Source organism: Oncorhynchus mykiss, chromosome 19, assembly GCF_013265735.2.
Source record: "Oncorhynchus mykiss isolate Arlee chromosome 19, USDA_OmykA_1.1, whole genome shotgun sequence".
Classification (NCBI taxonomy): Eukaryota; Metazoa; Chordata; class Actinopteri; order Salmoniformes; family Salmonidae; genus Oncorhynchus; species Oncorhynchus mykiss.
In genome coordinates, this window is record NC_048583.1 from 16,462,532 (window position 1) to 16,482,898 (window position 20,367).

The following is a 20,367-nucleotide window of genomic DNA, read 5'->3' on the forward strand; positions in this document are numbered from 1 at the left end:
GATGTATTTCAAGGCCTACCTTCAAACTCAGTGCCTCATTGCTTGACATCATGGGAAAATCAGAAGAAATCAGCCAAGACCTCAGAAAAAAAAGTTGTAGACCTCCACAAGTCTGGTTCATCATTGGGAGCAATTTCCAAACACCTGAACCCAGTTCAGGTACCCAGTTCATCTGTACAAACAATAGCACGCAAGTATAAACACCATGGAACCATGCAGACCATCGCTCAGGAAGAAGACGTGTTCTGTCTCCTAGAGATGAATGTACTTTGGTGCAAAAAGTGCAAATCAATCCCAGAACAACAGCAAAGGACCTTGTGAAGATGCTGGAGGAAACAGGTACAAAAGTATCTATGTCCACAGTAAAACAAGTCCTATATTGAAATATTCCGAAAGGCCACTCAGCAAGGAAGAAGCCACTGCTCCAAAACCGCCATAAAAGAGCCAGACTACGGTTTGCAACTGCACATGGGGACAAAGATCGTACTTTTTGGAGAAATGTCCTCTGGTCTGATGAAACAAAAATAGAACTGTTTGGCCATAATGACTATCGTTATGTTTGGAGGAAAAAGGGGAAGGCTTGCAAGCTGAAGAACACCATCCCAACCGTGAAGCACAGGGGTGGCAGCATCATTTTCTGGGTGTGCCTAGCTGCAGGAGGGAATGGTGCACTTCACAAAATAGATGGCATCATGAGAGAGGGGAAATTATGTGGATATATTGAAGCAACATCTCAAGACATCAGTCAGGAAGTTAAAGCTTGATAGCAAATGGGTCTTCCAAATGGACAATGACCCCAAGCATACTTCCAAAGTTGTGGCAAAATGGCTTAAGGACAACAAAGTCAAGGTATTGGGAGTGGCCATCACAAAGCCCTGACCTCAATCCTATAGAAAATGTGTGGGAAAAAACTGAAAAAGGCCTACAAACCTGACTCAGTTAAACCAACTCTGTCAGGGGGAATGGGCTAAAATTCACCAAACTTATTGTGGGAAGCTTGTGGAAGGCTACCCGAAACATTTGACCTAAGTTAAGCAATTTAAAGGCAATGCAACCAAATACTAATTGAGTGTATGTGAACATTTCACATTCTTAAAATAAAGTGGTGATCCTAACTGACCTAAGACAGGGAATTTTTATGAGGATTAAATGTCAGGAATTGTGAAGAATGGAGTTTAAATGTACTTGGCTAAGGTGTATGGAAACTTCCGACTTCAACTGTATTTAAAGATCCAGTCCATTTAAAAAAAAATGGAGACCTCTTATACTGTTAAATGCTTTGCGCATAAAATGTTGTCAAATATTATTCATCCTAATGAGACAGTTTTTTTTACATGGACGATACATTGGACATAATATCAAATCAAATGTATTTATATAGCCCTTCTTACATCAGCTGATATCTTAAAGTGCTGTACAGAAACCCAGCTAAAACCACAAACAGCAAGCAATGCAGGTGTAGAAGCACGGTGGCTAGGAAAAACTCCCTAGAAAGGCCAAAACCTAGGAAGAAACCTAGAGAGGAACCAGGCAATGAGGGGTGGCCAGTCCTCTTCTGTCTGTGCCGGGTGGAGATTATAACAGAACATGGCCAAGATGTTCAAATGTTCATAAATGAGCAGCATGGTCAAATAATAATAATCACAGTGGTTGTCGAGGGTGCAACAGGTCAGCACTTCAGGAGTAAATGTCAGCTGGCTTTTCATAGCCGATCATTGAGAGTATCTCTACCGCTCCTGCTGTCTCTAGAGAGTTGAAAACAGCAGGTCTGGGACAGGTAGCACCTCCGGTGAACAGGTCAGGGTTCCATAGCAGCAGGCAGAACAGTTGAAACTGGAGCAGCAGCACGACCAGGTGGACAGTAAGGAGTCATCAGGCCAGGTAGTCCTGAGGCATGGTCCTAGGGCTCAAGTCCGAGCGAGAGAGCGAGAGAGCGAGAGAGAGAGAGAGACTTAAATTCACACAGGACACCAGATAAGACAAGAGAAATACTCCAGATATAACAGACTGACCCTAGCCCCCCGACACAAACTACTGCAGCATAAATACTGGAGGCTGAGACAGGGGGGGTCAGGAGACACTGTGGCCCCATCTGAAGAAACCCCCGGACAGGGCCAAACAGGCAGGATATAACCCCACCCACTTTGCCAAAGCACAGCCCCCACACCACTAGAGGGATATCTTCAACCACCATCTTACCATCCTGAGACAAGGCCGAGGATAGCCCACGAAGATCTCCGCCACGGCACAACCCGAAGGGGGGCGCCAACACAGACAGGAAGGCCACGTCAGTGACTCAACCCACTCAAGTGATGCACCCCTCGTTGGGACGGCATGGAAGAGCAACAGTAAGCCAGTGACTCAGCCCCTGTAATAGGGTTCGATATAGGCCAATTGTTTTTTACATTTTCTGTGTCAAGGTTTGGCATTTTCAAGAGAGGCTTTATTACTGCCACTTTTAGTGAGTTTGGTACACATCTGGTGGATAGAGAGCCGTTTATTATGTTCACCATGGGAGGGCCAAGCACAGGAAGCATCTCTTTCAGTAGTTTAGTTGGAATAGGGTCCAGTATGCAGCTTGAAGGTTTAGAGGCCATGATTATTTTCATAATTGTATCAAGAGATATAGTACTAAAACACTTGAGTGTCTCCCTTAATCCTAGGTCCTGGCAGAGTTGTGCAGACTCAGGACAATTGAGCTTTGGAGGAATACGCAGATTTAAAGAGGAGTCTGTAATTTGCTTATTAATGATCATGATCATTAGCGTTCAACACCATAAGCTCATCATTAAGCTAAGGACCCTGGGACTAAACACCTCCCTGTGCAACTGGATCCTGGACTTCCTGATGGGCCGCACCCAGGTGGTAAGGGTAGGTAACGACACATCCGCTACACTGATCCTCAAAACGGAGGCCCCTCAGGGGTGCGTGCTCAGTCGCCACCTGTACTCCTCCTTTTTTCTGATCTATCCGGTAGCTCCTCTCTGAGAAACTTTTCCGCGCAGTGTGTACATGCGAACGGCCTTTCTCCTGTGTGGACTTTCATGTGTATTTTCAGATGGTGCTGGGGGGAGAACCTCTTCTCACACAGTGCAGATGTAGGATTTCTTCCGTGTGGACTCTCTGGTGCCTCTTCAGGTTGGACAACTGGGAGAAACTGGCCCGGTACAAAGATGGCAGCCAAACTATTTCTCCCATGTGCATCCTCTGGTGGAGCTCCACTTGTTTGGGGAAACTGAAGACTTTCCCAGAGAATGAACACAGGAAGCGCTTCTCTCTGCCACCGGATCTACTGATAGCCTTACTTCTACTGTCATTTGTCAATGGGCTTGTGTTTGGTTTAACATTAGGAGAGTTTGAGGAGGATGAAGGCCAGGGAGTGTCTGTGTAGTCGCAGGGTCCATGTTCCAGTTGATATATCCTATAGAAGGCAGGCTGAAGGCAGCACCTGTTAGGGGGTTAACCTGAGGCCCCATCAGTCTCTCTGAATCACAACTATAGGAGCAGAACGGAGCATCGCTAGCCCAGTATGTGTCTGTTCTCTTCCGCTGCATACCAAAACCTCCCCGTCCCGCAGACAAAATCTATACCTCGCCCTGGTCTCAGTCAGTCTGTTGTCATGGAGACTAAATCTAGTTATTGTTTTGGGTTTGACAGTCTGTTTCTGGTTGTGGTTAAGAATGTTGTTCCTCAGCCCAGAGATGAGGATGCTGTCCCATCCACTGACCTCCACTATGTCAGGCCCTTGGCTGCACCCGTCTGGGAATCCAAGATGGCCGCCCAGTCTCCTCTGTTAGCCTCCAGCCAATCACCTACAGAAGGAGGTTACAAAATAGACTTTGCAAACATGGCAGAGAAAGCTCTACATTAAGTTTTTTTTTGTCAATTACCAGGTCAAGTTCATACATTGTGTGTTTTTGTATGTAAACACAAGTTTGTTGATTTAATTTTATGAATGAAGAATAAATAGCCAGGTTGTTACTGTAATTTAATGATGCCAATGTGTTTTCATTAATTGAAAACCCTTCATCTATTTTATGAGAATTTGTAAGATTCTTGTTTGCATAAAATAGACGGAGACCAGCCATTTCAATAATAGGTAACAGAATTTATTCTCGGAGTGCGCTGACACGTTCCCACGAGCAACAGTTTATATATAAATAACATGATGTCATTTCATTGCTTAACAGAATCCCCTCCTCCCGACCGGGACAAAGTGAGGTGAAAAGTTAATTCTAACTTACTAACAAACTCCCAGGTAACTTTTGCCCCCTCAACATTATCGATCACCACTCAGCTGACAGTTCTAATTAACAGAAAACCAGGAATGCACTCACTGTCTTATTTTCAACACCCCAGAGCTCAGTTTCGTCGGTTCAGCCATAGGTTAACGACCTTATCTGTTTACACAGTCCACTTCTTTCTTCCTAGTTGAAATGGTGTTTATTAACTTGAATTACTCCTTGTCTGTGTCACACAATCCCATCTTATGAACTCATATTGTTAATCAGATATAATAAAACAGAGTATAAGTTTACTTAGTCACAGTTCCATTTAAAATGATTTGTTCAGTCATTTAATAATAAGTTTACTAACACAGGTGCATCACTATTCCCATTGAAGATCTATTACTGTATGTAGGCTATATGTATTTCTCTCTTACCTTGCTCCCCCATCTTTAGTCCACTCAGCAGATCGATGCTCTTTGGTCTGTCTTCTATTGTCTCCTCTTTGACCAGCAGCAGATCAGGCTTCCCATCCTCCATGTCTACTGGCTGTAAGAGATACAGAGTGAGAGGATGTTGGATCAAGAAATCTGATATGAGCATCCTGCTATCGAGCATCTTCTGATTGAGCAATGAGGGATTGCTATGAGTATAGTCTCGCATTGCCATACCTTCGAAATCACATCGTTGTCACGCCTCCCTTGAATGTCTGGAGAATTTTGTATTGCAAAATTGGTTTGAATGGGCTGCTGGCTCCCAGGGGCAGAATTCTGAATGGATGTTAAAGTTCAAGAACCCTCCCCCATAGCCCTGTAGAAGGGTTCTGCACGTCACTGTTTTCTGTCCGGGTAGGACACATTTTGAAGAGAGTTGTTGCGTATGCTTGTTTCAAGTTATGAAGTGTGGTCGACAGTCTTGCGATTTATATTTATTGAAATTGAAAGTGGATTACGCTGGTAAAGTCAAACGTCACAACACATTCTAAACCGCTCTGGTGACGTACACACCTTTTGCCCAGTCTCCATTCATCCACATGGCTACTGGCTGTGCTTTGCTACCACCGGATATATCTTGAACATTGTCCATTATTTCGTTGTTGTAAGGACCCAAAAACAGAGGCACTGTTAGCTATTCAAGTAAGTAAATACATTTTGAAAATGTAAAAAAAAAAAAAACGATGTATACTACTAGTAGTAGGCTACTTTGTAAGATAACTCAACTAACTTTACACCAGTCGTCACCAACCTTTTCTGAGTCAAAATCATTTTGTGGGAGGACATTATGAAAATATTCTCCAGTTCCAGTCCCTAGAGGAAAACTATGAGGACAGAGAGATAATAGCAACATAATATTCAGTGATGTCTAATTTGGAGTCTAATGAAGCCTGTGTCTTTGAGATGTTTTCTGTCCTAAGATATGGAAAGCTGTGAAAGCCTCTGTTTGCAGATAAAAAGAGAGGTCCCAAGAGACTAATGACGCATTTCCATATCAGAGTTTTCTGTTTCCATCTACGCGGGGCAGAACCCGTATCTCACCGGACCATGGTTCTGGCAGACCTGCTCTCACTTTGGGCCCAAGGCAAGCCACTGGTACTTTTCAGCTAACTGTGAACATTAACACCTTCTCACAAAACAACTGTGTATATTATCAGGATTTTTCCATTCAACATGTGCTAACATAGGTAGGCCTACCTACAGTGCATTCGGAAAGTATTCAGACCCCTTGACTTTTTCCACATTTTGTTACATTACAGCCTTATTCATTTTGTCCTCATCAATCTACACACAATACCTCCTAATGACAAAGTGAAAACAGGTTTTTGCAAAGTTATTCAACATAAAAAACAGATACCTTATTTATTCAGAAACTTTGCTATGAGACTCAAAATTGAGCTCAGGTACATGCTGTTTCCATCAATCATCCTTGAGATGTTTCTACAACTTGATTGGAGTCCACCTGTGGTAAATTCAATTGATTGGACATGCTTTGGATTGGCACACACCTGTCTATATAAGGTCCCACAGTTGACAATACATGTCAGAGCAAAAACCAAGCCATGAGGTCGAAGGAAATATCTGTAGAGCTTTCCACACGTGGATTGTGCAACATTTGCCCATTATTCTTTTAAAAATTCTTCATGCTCTGCCATAGATTTTCAAGTAGATTTAAGTCAACTGTAACTCGGCCACTCAGGAACCTTCACTGTCTTCTTAGTAAGCAACTCCAGTGTAGAGTAGATTTAGCCTTGTGTTTTGGGTTATTGGCCTGCTGAAAGACAAATTCATCTCCCGGTATCTGGTGGAAAGCAGACTGATCTAGGTTTTCCTTTAGGACTTTGCCTGTGCTTAGCTCTATGCCGTTTCATTTTTATCCTAAAAAACTCCCCAGTCCTTAACGATTACAAGCATACCCATAACATGATGCAGCCAACACTATGCTTGAAAATATGGTGATACTCAGTCATTTGTTTTATTGGATTTGCCACAAACATAAGACTTTGTATCCAGCACAGCGCAAACAGGATGCATGTTTTGAGAATATTCTGTACAGGCTTCCTTATTTTCACTCTGACAATTAGGCTAGTATTGTGGACTAACTATAATGTTGTTGATCCTTCCTCAGTTTTCACCTATCACAGCCATTAAACTCTGTAACCGTTTTAAAGTCACCATTGGCCTCATGCTGAAATCCCTGAGCAGTTTCCTTCCTCTCCGGCAACTGAGTTAGGAAGAACACCTGTATCTTTGTATTAACTTTGTATATTGATACACCATCCATATTGTAATTAATAACTTCACCATGCTCAAAGGGATATTCAATGTCCTCTTCTTTTTTTTTTACCATTAGTGCCCTTCTTTGTGATGTCTTTGTGGTTGAATCTGTGTTTGAAATTCACTGCTCGACTGAGGGACCATACAAATAGTTGTATGTGTGGGTTACAAAAACATGCAACTTATTATGTGACTTGTTAAGCTTTTTTTTGTTACTCCTGAATTTATTTAGGCTTTCCATAAAAGGGATGTAATACTTATTGACTCAATACATTTCAGCTTTCATTTTGTATTAATTTGTAAAAAATTATGGAATACATTATTCCACTTTGACATTATGGGTTATTGTGTAGGCCAGTGACAACACATCTCAATTTAATAAATGTTAAATTCAGGCTGTAACAACATTTGGAAAAAGTCAAGGGATATGAATACTTTCTAAAGACACTGTTGTTATGAAAATACCCTCAAATAAAAGTGACATTCTGTACTGTCACCTCACATGAAACAGTTGACCTCAAATCCAAAATTCTGGGAATAGAGCCAAATTAAAAAATGTAGCTTCACTGTCCAAATAAATACTAGGGGAGTTTAGATCAGTATACATACAGCCAACTTTGAGTGTGTGACTTGTGTGGCTGAGTAAATAAATGATTGAGTGGCAATGTTTGCTACAGCCATGAGGGATTCATAATATCTAGGTTTAGATCCAATTAGCAACAGATTTTCATGCGAATAATCTAACATCTGCATAAAAACAATATGCACATTTTCCCACCAGAGATGTTTCCATCAAAACGACTTGTTGCGGATGAAAGGCTCTGCGTGATCACGTAGTGCACATGCAAATAATTTTAGAAGTTATGTTTTCATGTACCGAATAAAAATCTACTGATTTGTCACAAAAACTGTTGTGTTAAATCGCAAATTCTCTGGTCTTGGCACTTGCGCCCTAGCCAACAGCTCACAGATACAGTGCGGGAAGGCTGTGAGGGTTGGGTAGTCTAGGCTACATGATTAAATGATTATGGATAAGAGCTAGAATATTGTCAAGCATCGATCATCAAGTCACCAGAATCAGACCCTCTATATTTATTGGAAAAAAGCATCAAGATCACCGTGCACTTTAACCACCCTGTGAACTTCATAAATTATTTAATCTGTAGCCTAATAAACTGCATGTTTTCCCGAGTGGTAGTGGGAGGACCACACACCATATCATAGCGGGACTCCACATTTACTTCGATATGCAGCCTCGGGATATGTGGTTTCAGTTCACATAGAGTCCAAGAAGTTATTTCGGGGCCGTTGAGGTGTCTGCTTGGGGGGGATATACACGACTGTGATTATAATCGAAGAGAATTCTCTTGGTAGATAATGCGGTCGGGATTTGATTGTAAGGAATTCTAGGTTAGGTGAACAAAAGGACTTGAGTTCCTGTATGTTGTTATGATCACACCACGACTCGTTAATCATAAGGCATACACCCCCGCCCCTTTTCTTACCAGAGAGATGTTTGTTTCTGTCAGCACGATGCGTGAAGAAACCAGGAGGCTGTACCGACTCTGATAACGTATTTTTAATTTGACCTTTATTTAACTAAGCAAGTTAAGAACATCAAACATCTCCAATCCAAAGTTAAATCTAGAATTGGCTTCCTATTTCGCAACAAAGCATCCTTCACTCATGCTGCCAAACATACCCTTGTAAAACTGACCATCCTACCAATCCTCGACTTTGGCGATGTAATTTACAAAATAGCCTCCAATACCCTACTCAACAAACTGGATGCAGTCTATCACAGTGCAATCCGTTTTGTCACCAAAGCCCCATACACTACCCACCATTGCGACCTGTACGCTCTCGTTGGCTGGCCCTCGCTTCATACTCGTCGCCAAACCCACTGGCTCCATGTCATCTACAAGACCCTGCTAGGTAAAGTCCCCCCTTATCTCAGCTCGCTGGTCACCATAGCATCTCCCACCTGTAGCACACGCTCCAGCAGGTATATCTCTCTAGTCACCCCCAAAACCAATTCTTTCTTTGGCCGCCTCTCTTTCCAGTTCTCTGCTGCCAATGACTGGAACGAACTACAAAAATCTCTGAAACTGGAAACACTTATCTCCCTCACTAGCTTTAAGCACCAACTGTCAGAGCAGCTCACAGATTACTGCACCTGTACATAGCCCACATATAATTTAGCCCTATCAACTACCTCTTTCCCAACTGTATTTAATTAATTTATTTATTTTGCTCCTTTGCACCCCATTATTTTTATTTCTACTTTGCACATTCTTCCATTGCAAAACTACCATTCCAGTGTTTTACTTTCTATATTGTATTTACCTTGCCACCAAGGCCTTTTTTTGCCTTTACCTCCCTTCTCACCTCATTTGCTCACATTGTATATAGACTTGTTTATACTTTATTATTGACTGTATGTTTGTTTTACTCCATGTGTAACTCTGTGTTGTTGTATCTGTCGAACTGCTTTGCTTTATCTTGGCCAGGTCGCAATTGTAAATGAGAACTTGTTCTCAACTTGCCTACCTGGTTAAATAAAGGTAAAATAAAATAAATAAATAAATAAAAGAACAAATTATTATTTTCAATGACGGCCTTGGAACAGTGGGTTAACTGCCTGTTCAGGGGCAGAACGACAGATTTGTACCTTGTCAGCCGGAGATTTGAACTTGCAATAACAGAGGATCCGCTTCGGAAAAGTCCTATTCCTGGTCATAATGTTGGTAAGTTGACGTTGCTCTTATATCCAATAGTTCCTCCAAGCTGTATGTAATAAGACTTCCTGGGGTAACAGCGCAAGAAATAAAACATAAAAAAACAAAATACTGCATAGTTTCCTAAGAACGCGAAACGAGTCGGCCATCTCTTTTGGCGCCGAATGTTGATTCATCCTTGATGTTTCTACAACTTGATTGGAGTCCACCTGTGGTAAATTCAATTGATTGGACATGATTTGGAAAAGCACACACCTGTCTATATAAGGTCTGACAGTTGACAGTGCATGTCAGAGCAAAAACCAAGCCATGAGGTCGAAAGAATTGTCCATAGAGCTCCGAGACAGGATTGTGTTGAGGAACAGATTTGGGGAAGGGTTCCAAAAAATGAAGGACATTGAAGAACCCCAAGAACACCGTGGACTCAATCCTTATTAAATGGAAGAAGTTTGGAACCACCAAGATTCTTCCTAGAGCTGGCCCCCTGGCCATACTGAGCAATCGGGGAAGAATGGACTTGGTCAGGGAGGTGACCAAGAACCCGATGGTCACTCTGACAGAGCTCCAGAGTTCCTCTGCAGCACTCCACCAATCATTTCTGCAGCACTCCACCAATCAGGCCTTTATGGTAGAGTGGCCAGACAGAGGCCATTCTTCAGTAAAAGGCACATGACAGCCCGCTTGGAGTTTGCCAAAAGGCACCTTGGATTTTTGTATTTTATTTATCTAACCAGAAAATGATTGTAAACTGTCATGGTCAAAACATATTAATTGAGTGGTTGTAAAGATGGAGAGAGATCTGTCCATGATAAAGATAATGCTCTGCTTTTTTGACACCACACTCCAAAAAGAAAGCTCTAGTTTTATCTCTTCTTGATTATTGCCCAGTCTGGTGCTGCAAAGGACATAGAAAAACTGCAGCTGGTCCAGAACAGAGCGGCACGTGTTGCCCTTCACTGTAATCAGAGAGCTAATATCAATACTATACACACCAGTCTCTCTTGGCTAAAAGTGACTGCATCACTTTTTTTCATAAGAAACAATGTGTTGAAAATTCCAAATTCTTTGCATTGTCCACTTACACATAGCTCTGACACACACACTTAGCCTACCCGACATGCCACTAGGGGTCTTTTCAGTCCTAAATCCAGAGCAAATTAAAGAAACATACAGTATTATATACAGCCATGATTGCATGGATCTCTCTTCCATCTCAAATTACTCAAGTGAACAGCAAACCTGTTTTAAAAAAAAACAGATTAATGAACATCTCATGTCACAGAGCCTCTCCCCTATTTGACCTAGATATTTTGTGTGTATGTGCTCATATGTAGTCTGTGTGACGTTTTAAATGTATGTAGTTCTGTCCATAAGCTGTTCTTGTCTATTAATGTTCTGTATTGTGTCATGTTTTTTGTGGACCCCAGGAAGAGAACCTGATGCTTTTGCAAAAGCTAATGGGGATCCTAATAAAATAACAATACTAACAAAACTCAAGCCACACTGCTACAATTTCTCCATATTGTGGACACTCCTGTGTCTGATAAGGATACTCAAGGAGAAGCTCTTGTAAGATACACTATATATACAAAGGTATGTGGACACCCCTTCAAATTAGTGGATTCACCATTGTGGAAGGACCACCAGGGGGCAGGCTGGTCCCACGGATAGTAGCCTAGTCCGGCATGTGAGTCAAGGTGATCAGAGGCACGTAAGCACAGCTGACGGTATGAATTACCTATTCTCTTCCCCCTACAAGAGAGAGGAGGGAACCGGCAGTGGGGGAGACTGGAGAAAAAAAAGAGTGATTGCTTCTACTAAAGGTGAAGACCTACCGGATGGGAGGGAGAAGAAGAGGACAAACGACCTCTTGGGAATGGCAACCATGGATCCGCAACACCACCAGAAGGGAGCTCTCCACGAACGGATAGTTAAGGCGGGGACACACCCGTAATTATGTTATAGTTAAAAGTTGTGTTCCTTGTTCCTGTAAAGAAGAAGATTTCTGTTTTTCTTGTGAGATCATCCTTGATTGTGTGGGATTCTTTGAGAAGTAAGAAAGACATCAATAGACAACTTTGATCAATGTAAGAAAACCTGCTCCCGACTTGTTTATTCCACCTTTCAGCTTTGAAGCAGCCTCAAAGGTCTTGGTCTGCTCACACCATAAACAAACATTGGTAGTGGAATGACCTTACTGAAGAGCTCAGTGACTTTCAATGTGGCACCGTCACAGGATGCCACCTTTCCAACAAGTCAGTTTGTCAAATTTCTGCCCTGCTATAGCTGCCCCGGTCAACTGTAAATGCTGTTATTTTGAAGTGGAAACACCTAGTAGGAACAATGCCTCAGCCGCAAAGTGGTAGGCCGCACAAGATCACAGAACTGGACCGCTGAAGAGCGTAGCGTGTGCAAATTGTCGGTAGCAACACTCACTACCCAGTTCCCAGCTGCCTCTGGAAGCAACGTCAGCACAAGAATTGTTCGTCTGGAGCTTCATGAAATGGGTTTCTATGGCTGAGCAGCCGCACACAAGTCTAAGATCACCATACGCAATGCCAACGGTTGGCATTGGACTCTGGAGCAGAGGAAACGCATTCTCTGGAGTGATGAATCACGCTTCGCAATCTGGCAGTCCAACTTCACCATCTGGCAGTCCGACCGACAAATCTGAGTTTGGCAGATGCCACGAGAACACTACTTGCCCGAATTCATAGTGCCAACTGTAAAGTTGGGTGGAGGAGGAATAATGGTTTGGAGCTGTTTTTCATGGTTCGGGCTAGGCCCCTTAGTTCCAGTGAAGGGAAATCTTAACGCTACAGCATGCAATGACATTCTAGACGATTCTGTGCGTCCAAGTTTGTGGCAACAGTTTGGGGAAGACCCTTTCCTGTTTCAGCATGACAACGCCCCTGTGCACAAAGCAAGGTCCATACACAAATGGTCTGTTGAGATCGGTGTGGAAGAACTTGACTGGCCTGCACAGAGCCCTGACCTCAACCCCATCTTACACCTTTGGGATGAATTGGAACGCCGACTGCGAGCCAGGCCTAATTTCCCAACATCAGTGCCCGAGCTCACTAATTATTTTGTGGTTGAATGGAAGGAAGTCCCTGCAGCAATGTTCCAACATGTAGTGGAAAGCCTTCCCAGAAGAGTGGATGATGTTATAGCAGCAAAGGGGATACCAATATTAATGCCCATGATTTTGGAATGAGATGTTTGACGAGCAGGTGTCCACATACGTTTGGTCATGTCAGCTAAAGAATGGTTCCCAGATATCCCCTGTTTAAAACTCAAGCCACACTGCTACGATTTCTCTCCTTTGTGGACACTATGTTTGGTAAGGTTAGTCAGGAAGGAGAAGCTCTTGTGACATAGTTTGCATTTGAAGGGCCTCTCCTTGGTGTGAACGGTCTGGTGCTTCTTCACATAGGTCGCCTCAGTAAAGCGCTTCCCACACGTGGGGCAGATGTACGGCTTGTCTGCGTCTGTCCTAATGCTCAGCCTCCCACGTTGTGACCCAATGACACCAGAGTAGGTAGAATCAGGAGCCACCGCCCTCAGGTGGTTAGTCTTTGAGCTCGATTCCTTGACCTCTTGTCAATGTTTGGGTGTTGTTGGGATTGTGTGCTGTGTTATAAGCAAGGTAAATCTCGTGGTGAACGCTCATCCTTACCCTGTCTGTATTGGTGGGGTAACCATGAGGTAACTGAGGCTAGACCCAGGTCCAGGACTTCTATGAACCCAGTCACCAGGCATTAGACGAGACCCTGAAGAAGACAGACCTCCTGAAAGACAATCACCAGGGGGGTCTCCCACCACCCTCTGTGAAGGCTGAAGCCCAGGGTGACCTGCTTTGTTCATCATGGATACTGTGGTGTTTGTATCATAGGAACAGGAGGATCTATCTCTATCAGCCCCAGGCCCTGCTTCATCCCTGCACTGAGACTGTGAAGAGAAGGGTCTATGCTGCAGACTGGATCCCTGATTGGAGCCTGTCTCTCTGAGGTTGTTCAGTCCCCCTGTCCACTGGTTGTGTTCTGTGTGGTGCTGGAGTCTCTGTCCCTCACGGTTGGGTGCTGGTTCCGACTTGGGAAGGAAGCATGACAGCTCCTGATCCACTGTTCTGATCTGAGGCCAGGGTTTGTGTCCAGCCGCCTCAGAGATCCAGTCTCTCCCGCCAGCAACACTTGATATCTGCAGGTCTTCATGGACTGCAGACTGTAAACACAAATTGTACAGAAGAGCATATAAAGGTTTATATAAGAAACCATTTGCTGTACACACATGTTCTCAGCTCAAATGTCATGTTTAGCAACAGAGGCCAGAACAAATGGATGCGTTTCGCCGGCAGCCTTCATCAGCGGCACCCGCAGAACTCTTGTCACTATGAACATTTGAGCTGCGCACACCCATTTCTCTTTCTATGATGATAAAACATTAACCATTAGAACAAGCTCCCCAAGGAGCAAAAAGATGCAGAAACAAATCTGTGGACATTTGATTTGGAATGTACTACAGTCCGTCGACAAGAAATGATCAATGCTAGAAGTTGTGTGCAAATGGACAGTGTTTCCTCCGACACATTGGTGCGGCTGGCTTCCGGGTTAAGTGAGCAGTGTGTCAAGAAGAAGTTCGGCTTGGCAGGGTCGCGTTTCGGTGGACGCATGGCTCTCGACCTTCACCTCTCCTGAGTCTGTAGGAGGGTTGCAGCGATGGGACAAGACTAACTACCAAATGGATATCATGAAATTGGGGAGAATAAGCGGTAAATGTACTACAACAAAAATGTGTGCACAAATATCTCAGTGACCTAGCAGCCAGTCTGGAATTCAGCCAGCTCCAATTAAAAAACCTGATCAAAGACAACCTACAGCTCAAAGGTAATGCCAAAACATTCACAACTACTGTTAATTCATTATCAAGTGACAAAATGCTCAAATACATGTTATTTCTCTAGAGTTTAAGTTTTTTGTTCTAAGATGGTCATACCGTGTATTATTTAGCTATTCGATTTTGAATTTGTAGGTCTAAAAATAGATATACAGTACCAGTCAAGTTTGGACACACCTACTCATTCAAAGGTTGTTTTTTTTGCTATTTTCTACAGTGTAAAATAATAGTGAAGACATTCAAACTATGAAATAACACATATGGAATAATGTAGTAACCAAAAAAGTGTTAAACAAATCTAAATATATTTTAGATTCTTTAAAGTAGCCAACCTTTGCCTTGATGACAGCTTTGCACACTCTTGGCATTCTCTCAACCAGCTTCTCCTGGAATGCTTTTCATATACTGAACACTTGTTGCCTGCTTTTCTTTCACTCTGAGGTTCAACTCATCCAATACCATCTCAATTGGGTTGAGGTTGGGAGACTATGGAGGCTAGGTAATCGGATGCAGCTCTCCATCATTCTACTTCTTGGTCAAATAGCCCTTACACAGCCTAGAGGTGTGTTGGATCATTGTCCTGTTGAAAAACAAAAGATAGTACCACGAAGCGCAAACCAGATGGAGTGGTGTATCGCTGCAGAATGCTGTGGTAGCCATGCTGGTTAAGTCTGCTTTGAATTCTAAACAAATCACAGACACCTCCACCACTTCACAGTGGGAACCACACATGCGGAGATCATCCATTCACCTACTCTGCGTCTCACAAAGACACAGTGGTTGGAACCAAAAATCTCAAATTTGGACTTATCAGACCAACTGACAGATTTCCACCTGTCTAATTTCCATTGATCATGTTTCTTGGCCCAAGCAAGTCTCTTCTTCTTATTGGTGTCCTTTAGTAGTGGTTTCTTTGCAGTAATTTGACCATGAAGGCATGATTTCATGCAGTCTCCTCTGAACAGTTGATGTTGAGATGTGACTGTTACTTGAACTCTGTGAAGCATTTATTTGGGCTGCAATTTCTGAGGCTGGTATCTCTAATGAACTTATCCTCTGCAGCAGAGAACTCTGGGTCTTCCATTCCTGTGGCGGTCCTCATGAACCATTTTCCTTATAGAGCTTGATGGTTTTTGCAACTGCACTTGAAGAAACTTTCAAAGTTCTTAATTCTCCAGATTGACTGACCTTCATGTCCTAAACTACTGAGGGACTGTTGTTTCTCTTTGCTTATTTGAGCTGTTCTTGCCATAATATGGACTTGGTCTTTAACCAAATAGGGCTATTTTCTGTATACCACCCATAACTTGTCACAACACAACTGATTGTCTCAAATGCATTAAGAAGGAAATTAATTCCACAAATTAACTTTTAACAAGGCACGCCTGTTAATTGAAATGCATTCCAGGTGACTACCTCATGAAGCTGGTTGAGAGAATGGCAAGTGTGCAAAGCTGTCATCAAGTAAAAGGGTGGCTACTTTGAAGAATCTCAAATATAAAATATATTTTGATTTGTTTAACACTTTTTTTGTTACTACATGATTCCATGTGTGTTATTTCATAGTTTTGATGTCTTCACTATTATTCTACAATGTAGAAAATAGTAAAAATAAAGAAAAACCCTTGAATGAGTAGGTGTGTCAACTTTTGACTGGTACTGTATATATTTGATCAAATATAGACTTTGGCCTTTAGTACCAGATCCCATGAATAACACATTGAATAACACATTCATAAATGGAAATAATAAATCAAAAGGAATCAAAAGGTTTTCAAGTGTGCTTTGTTTTATTTGTGCTTTTCTTTTACACATAATTAACCCCTTTTTTGTGGTAGACACAAAACTACCTCCATACTTCCGTTCATGTTTAAAAACTGGTACCAGTTACATTCAGACGGGTCCCGTGACACTTGTGGGGATCGTAGAGCAAAACGGATAGTTTTCGTGATAGTCTCATCTTTCCATATTCGCTTTGTAGGCCAAACCGTTCAGACACTACAGACGTTTTCATGAGAAGACCAATTTTCGGGATGTCTCATGGTCTGACAAACACCACTGTAGCTTGGCCACCTTCCACCGCAGATGCGGACGTGATGGATTGAGACTCAGCCTATGCCACAATACAGATTTCTCTAGCTTAAACTGAAAGATTTTGATGGGAATTTTTAAGTGTTACTTATATTGATGCACTGGTGTATCAATAGACTCTAGGGGGATTTATTAGACCTACAGTCCCATTCGATGAAAGAGAACCTGGTTATCACAGGTCTTTCTGAAAATAATGATGGAAATTCTTAGGAAAATACGTTATACAAACAAAACTATATATCCTAGCAGATGAGGTATTGAAAATTGCCCCATCATGGCCAAATTCGGTCGTTGGAGAAAAATAACCAGTTACATCCAAGGGTAGACTATTACAAAGTACAAACTTTGGGCTTAATGACCAGTTTCCTAAAGAAAGAAATAACAGGTGGAAAACATCCTACCCAATGCTTAAATATGCAATATGAAGCACTGGTTGCTAAAATTCTAATAGTTTGCCTAATTTCAGTTTATGTGACGAAACAAGAAATCAGTGTAGAGAATCATTGTACTATCTAAACCAATGTGAAATATCTTTTCAACTGTCTGAAGCTGTTGCACAAAACCAAAAGTAAAAGATGCAAAAACTAAACTTAAGAAATTCGCACATAGAACAGATCTACCGCTTCTTAGACTTGTGTTCAATGAGATTGACAGATCTATAACGCACATTTCTATATGAATTTGATTGGGTCGCCCAAAATATTACATATTGCAGCTTTAAGGAAGATAGACTTGGCTTGGTGCTTATATTGTTGTTGACAAGCTCTATATTAACGGCAAGCTATACTGAGATGAAAAGGATAGACCTTGGCTTTCTATGTGAATTTGGTCGGGTCACCCAAAAAGTTACATATTGCAGCTTAACAGAAATACAAATAGCATCCTGTGAGGGGTTGATCGCTGACGATAAACTAGTAATAGCAATTAAGTCATTCCAAACTGGTAAATCTCCTGGCTTGGATGGTATGCCAATTGAGGGGTACAGGGTATTTTTACAGAAAACTAAGAACCTTTGCTCACCTGCTTACATTTTTCATTTGAACAGGGGGAATGATCAACATCCCAAAGAGAGGGACTAATTACATTAATATTGAAGCAGGAAGCAAATGGCCATTATATAAGCCCTGTGCACCTCAAACTGAAGACCCCTCACTTTGTGCTGTGATACCCATATTCTATCAAGATGTTGAGCACTTAGAATGAAGAAAGTAATACACAAAGTGAGCAATCTGGCTTTATTTAGGGTTGCTACATAGGTGTCAATATTGGTTATTTTTCGTAAACTATTGAACATTGTGAAATAGAAGAAAAGACAGGTGCAGATTTTGAGGAGGCTTTTGATCGTCGTTTATTCAATGATGAATGAATATTGGGTATTTATTTATTTATTTAGAGGGTCCGACAAGGGGATCCAGTTTCGCCTTATTTATTCTTATTGGCTATCGAGATTCTGGCCATCCCAATCAGGAACAATTCCAATATATACTGAACAAAAATATAAACCCAACATGTAAAGTGTTGGTCCCATGTTGATCTGAAATAAAAGATCACAGAAATGTTCCATACACAAGAAAATATGATTTCTCTCTAGTGAGTATTTTTCCTTTGCCAAGATAATCCATCCACCTGACAGGTGTGGCATATCAAGAAGCTGATTAAACAGCATGATCATTACACAGGTGCACCTTGTGCTGGGGACAATAAAAGGCCACTCTAAAATGTGCAGTTTTGTCACACATTACAATGCCACAGGTTTCTCAAGTTTAGAAGGTGTGCGCAATTGGCATGCTGACAGCAGGAATGTCCACCAGAGCTGTTCCCAGAGAATCTAATGTTCATTTCTCTACCATAAGCCACCTTCAACGTCTGTTTAGAGAATTTGACAGTACAGGATCTCCACATCTGTCTTCTTTACCTGCGGGATCACCTGAGACCAGCCACCCAGACAGCTGATGAAACTGAGGAGTATTTATGTCTGTAATAAAGCCCTTTTGTAGGGATAAACTCATTCTGATTGGCTGCACCTGGCTCCTCAGTAGGTGGGCCTATGCCCTCCCAGGCCCACCCATGGCTGTGCCCCTGCCCAGTCATGTGAAATCCATAGATTCGGGCATAATGAATTTATTTCAATTGACTGATGTTCTTATATGAACTGTAACTAAGTAAAATCATGAAGTTGTTGCATTTATTTTTGTTCAGTATAGTAGGTCTGTGTATCAGTGGTATTACAACCAAAATGTCCTTATATGCAGATGATACAGCATTTGCCTTTCAGCCTCAACAATCATCACTAGTTGCTCTTATTGAAGATTTGAATGACTTTTCTAATTTATCGGGTCTGAAACCAAATTATGAGAAATACACCTTTTTGAGAGTGGGTTCCTTAAGAAAGTTAAGAACTATCTTTTGCCCTGTTGTGTACCAATGAAGTGGAGCAATGGCCCAGTGGACATGCTTGGCATCCACATTCCAAAAGAATGAAGGATCTTGTAAAGGAGAACTTAGATGTGAAGCTAGCCAAGATTGACAAAATACTATTGCTGTGGAAAGGTAAAGCGTTGTCTTTATATGGCAGAATAACCTTGAAAAACACATTCATTGCCTCTGTTTATCTACAGTGCCTTCAGAAAGTATTCACACCCCTTTACAGCCTGAATGTTGTGTCACTGGACTACACACATTACCCTATAATGTCAAAGTGGAATTATGTTTTTAGAAATGTCTTGAGTCAATACAGTGGCAAGAAAAAGTATGTGAACCCTTTGGAATTACCTGGATTTATGCATAAATTGGTTATCAAATTTAATCTGATCTTCATCTAAGTCACAACATCAGACAAATATAGTGTGCTTAAACTAATAACACACAAATTATTGTATTTGTCTTGTCTATATTGAATACATCATTTAAACAATCACAGTGTAGGTTGGAAAAAGTATGTGAATAGGCTAATGACTTCTCTAAAAGCTCATTTAAGTCAGGAGTCAGCTAACCTGGAGTCCAATCAGTGAGACGAGATTGGAGATGTTGGTTAGAGCTGCCTTGCCCTATAAAATAATAATCTATACACCCAGTCACTACAAAGATACAGGTGTTCTTCCTAACTCAGTTGCCGGAGAAGAAGGAAACTGCTCAGGAATTATCAGGATAAAAATAAATTATGTAACGGAGATAAGCACAGGCAAAGTCCTAGAGGAAAACCTGGTTCAGTCTGCTTTTCACCAGACACTGGGAGATGATTTCACCTTTCAGCAGGACAATAGCCTAAAACACAAGGCCAAATCTACACTGGAGTTGCTTATCAAAGAAGATAATGAATGTTCAGTGTGCAATAATAGTGTTTAGCATACTTTTTGAATGACTACCTCATCTCTGTATCCCACACATACATATTATATGTAAGGTCCCTCAGTTGAGCTGTGAATTTCAAACAAACACTGATTCAACCACAAAGACCACGGAGGTTTTACAAAGCCTTGCAAATAAAGGCACCTATTGGTAGATGGGTAAAAATGCAGACATTGAATATCCCTTTGGACTTGGTGAAGTTATTAATTAAACTTTGGATGGTGTATCAATACACCATCACTACAAAGACACAGGCATCCTTCCTAACTCAGTTGCCGGACAGGAAGGAAACTGCTC

The 20,367-nt window shown here is 41.8% G+C and overlaps 1 protein-coding gene across 1 annotated transcript in view; it reads right to left on the reverse strand.

Annotated features, from left to right (window-relative positions):
• Positions 1–2,791: 2,791 nt before the first annotated feature.
• LOC110498480 (zinc finger protein 184-like) overlaps positions 2,792–20,367 on the reverse strand; it is a 350,017-nt gene continuing 332,441 nt past the window's right edge. The window contains exons 7-8 of the mRNA XM_036953760.1: positions 4,664–4,775; positions 2,792–3,812 (exon numbers count right to left, since the gene is read on the reverse strand). Of these exons, the coding sequence (XP_036809655.1) occupies positions 3,733–3,812; positions 4,664–4,775 (192 nt within the window). The 3' untranslated portion in view covers positions 2,792–3,732. The remainder of the gene's footprint in view (positions 3,813–4,663; positions 4,776–20,367) is intronic.